Raw genomic sequence first — 8,888 nt, 5'->3', positions numbered from 1 at the left:
GCAGGAATGGCAAATGCTACAGGTATGTCCTGTTTAGTTTTGATTTTGTCCTCATCTTCTGGAATGTCTTCTCTTTTATGTTGGTCATAGCAACTTGCCATGTTTTGATCTAATGTTTCGGTCTTGTTCTGTCTCTCTTTCTGGAAATTGTCCACTTTGTGATTTATTTGTGAGCTACTAGAAGGTGGTCTTTCATTTTTAATGGATTCTCCCTTTTAAAAAAAAGTACACACAAAACCAAAGGCAGGCTTTGTAAGACTTAACATTCTCAATTACACGACTACAATTATATTTATACATTTTAAAAATTAGGAAAGCAAGCTTTCTCCTATCTCCTGATTCTCAAGTTTGTGCTATAAACATTTCTAGTCAATAAGACAACCAGTTCCATCTTATCCCCTCTTGCTCCTTCACAGCTATTGGATGTTTGACACCACACATTGTCACAACACGCTGATAACATTCCATGACTGTTTTGGCAAGCACCATTTAAAGCAGCCTAATAACTCACACAGACACTAAAACATTCAGTAACCAAGGAGTAGAAAGCCATCCAGACCCTGTTTTTCCATATGCATCAAGTGTACCTGAACCTCTTACTCTCTTCAAGTGCTGTATTATTATGCCTACAACAACCCAACATTAACAATGTACAATGTTGGATAGAAATTGGATTTTGGGACATTCCCTGTCCAGTGACTTCTGTGTGTCCACTTTTCCTCCTAACACCTCTAAAGCCAAGACTGGATGCCAGCCATTGTATAAAGATGAGTCACCTGAACTACTCCAGAATCGCTGTATAAACAGGTAAGTCTTGAAGCAGTGTTTTGGGAGTTGCTTTATTTCGACTAACGCTCTGACACTCTTCTTGGAAATAAATACTTGGAGGGGGAAGGCAGGGGAACAAGGAGGAAAATACAGCCTGATCCCAGGCTGGCTTTTCAAAGATGTGTTACATTGTATACTGTATATTCTGCCTGATGCTTTGCAAATACCAGCAAGGTTATGTGGTATTTGAGAGAGAGAGAGAGATGTTAACAAACAAACAGCCCCTAAACAAGCTAACAACATCCCTTCAAGTGTAATATTATTTAAAACACCTACGCACACTTGCTTTAGCAAGGAACAGCAGACAACTTTGTCTTTTAACTGTTTTCATATCCTCCAGAAGGGTGAGTATGAAGAACACCACAAGAACTGGTGTTCTGAACGCCAACACGAAATACTGTTTCATACACCAAAGGTTCTGCAAGTCTGCAGCACAAATGCCCTTAAAGGAAGCTAAAGGCTTAAGTGTTTACAAGATTACTCCCCTGGCAGGCTTCTTTACAATTTATTTACAAATTTGACAGCACCTGGTAGGCTCCTAGATCACTCTGAAAATGAGTAGGTGGCAACATCGTTAAGCTATAACATGGCATTTTAAAAATAATTTAACTTACCAGAGAAGTATCAACGCTTTCCTCATCACTTCTATACCTTTTAATTAAATTTTTCGCTTGTAATGCTTGTGATCTTTTAAGGCACCGCTGTGATGAAGGTTCTGATTTTACAGTTGGTCTTTCATTAGCTGGTAAGGACTCTGTTGGATCAGCTGTGGCTATCTGATTGTCCCCTTCCTCAGTGGTTATTTTATTTAATACGTTTGAATTAATACTCTTAATTCCAGTTACATCAGCACACGGTAGAGGCTGCAGCATGAAACTTGGTCTGTATGTTGTCACAGTGTGGGCTTGAGAAGGATGCAGATATATTGCATATGAAACACCAGAATGAGTATGAGGTAGTATTACTGGTGAGACTGGACTGTGGCTTGGAGGACAGACACCGAGTGGCTGTGTGAGAGCTGGCTGCTGGGAGGGTGCTGCGATGCGCGGAGGTTCGGGCTTGGGGACTACCTCGGGTGAGGACAGATTACATTCCAAAGCAGAGCTTGACAATTTCATTTTCATCTCTTTTGCTTTCCTTTAAAAACAAAACAAAAAAGCCCAAACTTATTTTAATACCTTCATGCAGAAATGAATGCCCTGACAAAGTATTTTCTGTAATGCAAAGACTTAACGTGAGCTTGTACTTCTCAATCCACTACACAGAAAATATGTGAAGAAAATAGCCTGCGGTTGTGAGGGGTTACCGGTTTTTGCAGACTACTGCCCAGCTCAAACTGAGCATAGCTTTAACTTAATGGCCACCGACAAAATAAAGCATCTCACCTTAACACTTCTGCAAACTTACTTTGATTGTCCTTCCAGCTGATGCTTAGCGATTACTGGAAGCTGAGCCATTTTACTTGGGAAAGCTGATAAATTTTGATCAGTATCTGGTTGGAGGGGGAAAACAAAATGAAACTGTTAGTACGTCAAATGTAGAAGTTAAATTTTGTCTTGAGGAGACCGCATGATTTAATGTAGCATACACAATTAATGAGAAGACAGTAAGACTCTCTCCTCAAACTGCAGCCCGGACTTTATTTGATCAATTGGATGGTAGCTTACGTCAAACAAATTTTAAAGCCTCAGTTCCATTTTTTTTCCCTCTGAAGAGGATACCTAACAAGAACATGAACATTGATAGGTAATTTTCTGGCAATTTTAAGGAATACAGAACTGCTGAGATAGTTAAGATCTAAAGCACAATTTCTACAACAAACCAGGGTTAGAGCAGCTCATAGAGAAAGCTACACTATCCAGGGAATCAGCTGTGCTACACAAACAGAAGGTTTGTAGCCAATAAGACATCACACAAAGTCAAGATAGTGATATATAAAAAGGGATTTAATATTCTTCTTAAAGCCAAAACAGTAATATGCCACTCCTCCTGTATTAGGTGTGAAAGAGGAGGCTAGAGTTCCCTACATTGTGCTGAATTTGGTCCAGATCTCAATAAATATATTTACTTTGCTGCAACTGTGCAAGCTGTGACTGGATTTGGTCCACCAAACTGGAAAGAGCTTCTACTAACTGCAAAGCTTAAGCTCTGAACACAGATCGGTTTAGCTTTGTTTTCACTATCGATCTTGTAAGGCCTCAGATTTATAGGCAACATATATTTTCCCCATCTTGTCTATTTTCGAAAGACGTTCGTTGTAAGCAGGCATACCCACGCATCTGCATCTCCTATGAGGAGATGGCAAGCCTGAATATTTAATGCAAGACTTAGAAAGACTTAGAAAAAGATACGTACTTGCACTTATTTTAACTGGACTGGTCGGAGCAGACTGGATCTTTCTTCTGTCGTTTTCTATACTTTTAACTAACTTTATTAGAGATGGATGCCGAGTGAAGTTTTGCTTTCCTTGTGAAGGAAAAAGGTTTTTTGAACACTGCTCTTTGGAAGGGATGGATTCTGAAATAGGTGGGGGACGGACAGTAGAAGTTGTTTCAAGTTTTGTATCTAAAAAGCAGAAAAAAACCCAGAGAGTAAATACAATCATACGCAGATTTAGTAATTAAAAGCAGTTATTTCAGCTTGGCTTATAATTATTGAAGTACTAACAGCAGCAAAAATGGAAATGCAAGAGACTCAATATGAGTACATCCACGGTGTGGAAATACATCCTGGTGTGCTATGCTGTCAAGGACTAAGGACAGTGATGTGACCGTTAAAGACTTTCTGCTTAGTTTACTCTGTCTTTTGGTCAAAAAAGTTCTAGCAGAGACAAGGAAGAAACAATCAAAATCATCAGCAGAACAAAAGGAAATGACATATACACCTACCCTGAATATTTGGCAAGACCTCAGGTCCTGTCCACTTGAATGCCGGTTTTCTACCTCTCTCCTCTGTAACATGAACTTTCTTGATAAGCTGAAGGCTACTGAGAACATTTGCTATGTCATAAAGTCTCCTAATTTTGGCTGAAATAAAATAAAGTATAGCAATTCTGATTAAATAGTTAACATATATCAGATTAAAAATGCTGTAATGCACTTTTAGCAGCTAAAAGGAAAAAGGTTTTTTTTTTCTAAGAACAATTTTGTGGAACAGGTATTTATAGTGTGAAATAACATACCTTAGCACAATATAAAGTTTATATGTAAAATAGAACGACACAGGTACAGATCTAGAAAAGAAAATACTGCTAAGTATGTTATGCTAAATATCTAGGTTCTGTGCAATGACCAAACCTATACAAATTCTGTAGTAAAAATAAGTCGCTTAAAAGGCAGGTACCTGCATGCAATGGCAAACATGGGAACTAGGGGGAAGAGACACACTGAAACCCAACAGGATAATCATCCTGCATGTTCTTAGCTGTTTCTAAGTTGAGCTATGAGGGAGAAGTTTTAGGCAGCAGTCAAATTACAAGTGACTTCTGGACTGCAAAGTGAATGTTCTTAGGCCAAAGCTTCTGCTACTGAAAACTGCAAGTCTAGCAAGTCATGGAACTTGGGACTATGCTTTTTAACCAAGAACATGGTAAAACATGTGATACCTGAAATACAGACACATGGATGGAACGCCCTGAAAATGCTTTTATTGCAAGACAGATGTTAAGGAAGAAGAAGAAAGAATGAAAACAACCCCCCACTACTGACTACCCACCCACCCTCTCTATGTTGTCATGATGCAGTGGGAAGGAAATTGTGAACTGAAACCAGCAAGGATCAGTTTTCTTTTTGCATAGACACAATTCCACAACAAAAAGGAAAGGAGCCTGTCTGAGAATCAAGGAAGGGTGTACAATGAAACCCGCAACTAATCCTTGATCCCTCAAGAGCAGGCACATTTTTGATTATTATAGGTAATGCAGGCCTAGACCTAGAAGTACCTTTTCACTTGAATGGAGAGGAAGAGGAGGAAGTGTGCAGGCAACTGAGAGATGGGTGAAAGAATGAAGAAATAATTGGCAGTTACAGCACTGGGTTTCACTTCCTCTGACCTGTAAGCTATTAACAGGACTTTTACAGAATTTCTTTAGATTTCCAACAAGTAAGTTATATTACCAGAACACTGATTTGCATGATTCTGGGGCATCTTTGATGAAATGATGCTGAAATCTTTGACAGATTGCTTGAGGAAAGAGAAATTATTAATAAGCAGCCTTGTGACAGGTTACTTCAGGAGAGAGGATTTAATGGATCTTTCCCTTACGTGGTCATTATGTGTCAATGAGACTGCACAATCGGGTCCCTGCTAAAAACCGCGCAAGGTGTTTAAGGAGGTTTTGGAGGCTAAAATACATTTATGGCAGGAAAAAGATGAACTAGTACTAGAATAGTTCATTTAGCTTACACTTGATATTTTACTTACTTTTAAACTTGCTTTTATCTAAGTCTTCTAACTGGTCTTCTCCAATCAAGATTTTAGCAGCAACTTCAAGGCTTACTATTTGAGGAGTCGATACAAGAAACAGCATCACAAATTTCTGACTCATCACTCGTAAAGACTTGTCTTTCCTGCTATTTACTGATGCTGTAGCAGACAGGAGAAAGGATTCAAGTATTAAGTGACACGCCAGCAACAAACATTTTTAAAACACTGAAGAAATTTGTCGGTAACAGTTATTATAAGAACAAACAACACAGCAACTAGGCAGGGCCGATGTGGACTCCAGAATCATGTTTCTACATGTCAGATAATTAGGTGGATGCCAAGTCTAACTACAAAGAAGAGTGTGATGTTCCCCCGTGTACATTTTCTAGTGTCTGACAACTTGTACTCTTAAAGATGCTTAACTGTAGGTTATCCAATGTATTTAACAATCCTTAATTAACATTTCTTCCATGAATCAAACCTAAATTAAAAAATAAATGAATGGAGTAATTTATACTTTTGGCTTCTGTAACATTCCATGGTAACAAATTCTCCAATTGGATTGGATGTTGGGTATGTTTGATAGTTTCACCTGATGCCCCCTTGTTCTTGCACTGTAAAAACAAAACACATGTGCAAGAATTGAACGAATAAGGGAACTGAAAGAGTGCAGAGCGCTTTTTTTCTCACCACAAACAGTTGTGATGCCTTTCAGGCAGTACCATTTCAGAAAAAAGAAGTCCAATAAATGTTTTTTCCAAGTTCATAGATAGTTATCGTTACAAGCACATACTATTCTTGGACTCGTAGAGAATTATTACCTGCACGAAATTCCATTCCTGGGAGTTCAACAAAAGACATTTCTGAATGCTCGTTTGAGCCAAAAGATCTTGCCATTTCTTCATTTCTTTCACCATCAAAATCAAATTCATGCTCGTACTCTCTTTTCTTGATCATCTGAATTTGTTGTGTATATTTGTTCTCTTCTCCAACTTTTTTCAAAGCCTGCAGGGTTTTGGCGAGATTATGTCGCCCATGCCAAGCATATCTGTTTTTGGCGAGGCGGCTCACCATGTGTAGGCTCTCTAGCACGTTCACAATATCATATATGCGTCTACGTTCAACATCTGAAAAAAAAGAAAGATGAACATGACACCTCTAGTACGTAAAATAGGTTTTGTCACAGATTTATCTGAAACAGGGTCTGCACAGAGAAGGGATCAGTTTCCTATACTTCCCCCTCCTCTCACTTCTAAGCCGTTTTCACCAATTCCTTGTTACAAAGGTTTCTGAAAATAGCCCTCACAGATCTTGCCAGCAAGGAAAAGAAAACATTTTGTGATTTAGATATGGAAGGACTTGCTTTTCCACAGTTCTACTTGGTTTACAGCATTCCTTAAGAAATAAAACTTACTGTTGCCAGAAGAGCCATTAGATGGGTTTCAACACAGCTTTAAAAAAAAACAAAGCATTTTTAATTATTCATTGCATCGATTTTAGATCGTCTCATTAAATAACCTTGGAAACTCATGGTAGACAACTGTGTTGTAAACTTGTTTTTACATGTTATTCTATTAACACACTGTCCTTTTCTCTTTTGTCTTTTAAATTCTTGGTTTTCACTAGACATTTTCTAAAAGAGATGTTATTTTGTACAAAGTATAAATAGAATAGACGTTTTGTTTAATTTGCAATTCACCCCTCTTCTGCATCCCGCAACATATTCTGAATCTATAATGACACCAAAAATTTTACAGCAGTATGATTTATCGCTATTGTTAGAGTTATAATCTGTAGAGTACTGTAATTTCATAGCTCTTTGATAAAAAAAGTTTCATCTTAATGTTAGCAACTTAGACTCTCGGTAGATCATTGCTGCGATATAAAAATAGTGATATAAAATGAAAAAGCTGAATTATCATAGAGAGCAGAAAGTAGTTTCTTGCTTTGATGTCATGATTGGACAGGAAGTTGTGGGTTCAGCTTGAGAAACGCTAGTTCCTGCCACAAAAATCCAGCCACTAATCTTAGCCATCATCTCTAGATCCAAAAAACTGCAACTGCTTATTTGTGGTATCGGCAATAATTTAGATGTTTAATATTAAACATAATTCAGGGTTTCTCAATTCAGTTCACTGAAGAAACTTTAGCTTTTTCAAAGAATTGCTCTAAGAATGAAGAGTTTAAAGCCGGGTTTAAATAAGTTTGAGAGTGTGCAGTAAGCATTCAAAATTTTGCAGAGCAAAAATCTGCTAACACAAATGGTAGGTTATTGGCACATTTGTACGAAGAAATATAGAATAGCATCTACACCAACTTACTAAGCTCTTCAGCTACTTCATCCAGGCAAATGTAATTATTCTCTGCAGTGCTGGGGTAATCAGGATACCGAGCTAAGAATTTATGACACAGTAATCCTAGGCTTTTCTCTTTGCGACTTGGTTGAGATTTTTCATATTCGTCTCCCGATAAGTGCTCCTACATGGGAAAAAGAAAAAAAGAATTTGAAATTTTTGACAACATGTAAACATAGATATTTAACAGCTTCATTGTGAGCACTGTCAAAGGCCCAGCGTTCTGCCTTTGTCCTCAACAGCTGTGAAATAAAACCAGCAAAACACTCTCTGCTGTATGTAACTAGGCAATAGCCTTACTTCTCTTTGCTAAACACTCCAAAATCAAAACTTTTTAAAAAGTTGTAGTATGTTAATGTATAACTTTTTATACTGAATAAACAGCCTTCAGCTAACTTAAAAAAAAAAGTAAGTAAACAAAGACGACCCCTTTACAACATACCTGCAAACAGTATTTTGCCTGTAGGACCTCACTTGTGGTGTTTGACAGTTCCCTTCTCTGTTCTCTGCTCCTAATCTCAGGACTAGCTGCACTAATCAGCATTTTCAGGTTCGAAGTAGGCGTCCATGGATCTGCTGGAAGGATTTCTTTAGGTTTTGGAGGTGGGGTTAGAGGCTGACAGTCCGGCTGTATCTCTGTCAATACCGAATGTGAGGTAGCTGCTTGTTTCAAAGGAGTTTTCAGTACGTTTCTATATGGCTCAGAAGAATGATTTTCCTACACACCAAGGAAAAGAAAAACTCTGATGTTAAAAACCAGAAGCACTACAATCCATTTGTTGGCAACAGTAGAGATTAGTTGCATTTTTGGGGTAGCTCGAAGTCAAAGGGTGCAGGCTTACTCTGAACCAACGCACCCCTTCCCTGAAACCATTTCTTTGACTGTGCCTTTAGCTTAAGGCACGGGGCCCCTGGCATTCTGGAGGTAATTTTCCCTTCTCTTTCCGTCTAGGGAAAATACAATCCGAATGAATGTTAATCCGTAGCAGAAAGCTATAAAGAACGACTGAAACGCGTTTTATTAAGGAAAAAAAAAAAGAGAAAGAGGTACTGCTCGTTACAAAATTGGTGGGTAAAGGTCGTTAGGTAAAGTTTTAGGTCCTTTTGTTAAGAAAAGAAATTAAAGTGAAGGTAAAAGGCGCTCGGTTACGGCCATCCAACGACTTCAACACGCCTGCCTTCGGACGAAAGGGATTTCACGCGCAGAGGTGCTGCAACCGGCGGAGCGCGGGCACGGGCACAGGCACGGCGGGGCTGTCACCGACCGGGCCCAGGCGGCAG

General features: G+C 38.7%; 1 protein-coding gene across 1 annotated transcript in view; it reads right to left on the bottom strand.

Moving 5' to 3' along the window:
• E2F8 (E2F transcription factor 8) overlaps nucleotides 1-8,199 on the bottom strand; it is a 10,571-nt gene extending 2,372 nt beyond the window's left edge. The window contains exons 1-9 of the mRNA XM_009699273.1: nucleotides 8,068-8,199; nucleotides 7,575-7,731; nucleotides 6,075-6,380; nucleotides 5,251-5,412; nucleotides 3,717-3,854; nucleotides 3,184-3,393; nucleotides 2,236-2,320; nucleotides 1,443-1,965; nucleotides 1-212 (exon numbers count right to left, since the gene is read on the bottom strand). Coding sequence (XP_009697575.1) covers nucleotides 1-212; nucleotides 1,443-1,965; nucleotides 2,236-2,320; nucleotides 3,184-3,393; nucleotides 3,717-3,854; nucleotides 5,251-5,412; nucleotides 6,075-6,380; nucleotides 7,575-7,731; nucleotides 8,068-8,151 — 1,877 coding nt within the window. The 5' untranslated portion in view covers nucleotides 8,152-8,199. The remainder of the gene's footprint in view (nucleotides 213-1,442; nucleotides 1,966-2,235; nucleotides 2,321-3,183; nucleotides 3,394-3,716; nucleotides 3,855-5,250; nucleotides 5,413-6,074; nucleotides 6,381-7,574; nucleotides 7,732-8,067) is intronic.
• Nucleotides 8,200-8,888: the final 689 nt, after the last annotated feature.

This window comes from Cariama cristata, unplaced genomic scaffold (assembly GCF_000690535.1).
Source record: "Cariama cristata isolate BGI_N322 unplaced genomic scaffold, ASM69053v1 scaffold33754, whole genome shotgun sequence".
Lineage (NCBI taxonomy): Eukaryota > Metazoa > Chordata > Aves > Cariamiformes > Cariamidae > Cariama > Cariama cristata.
The sequence above is the reverse complement of the archived record's forward strand: the minus strand, read 5'-3'. Positions and strand labels throughout refer to the sequence as shown.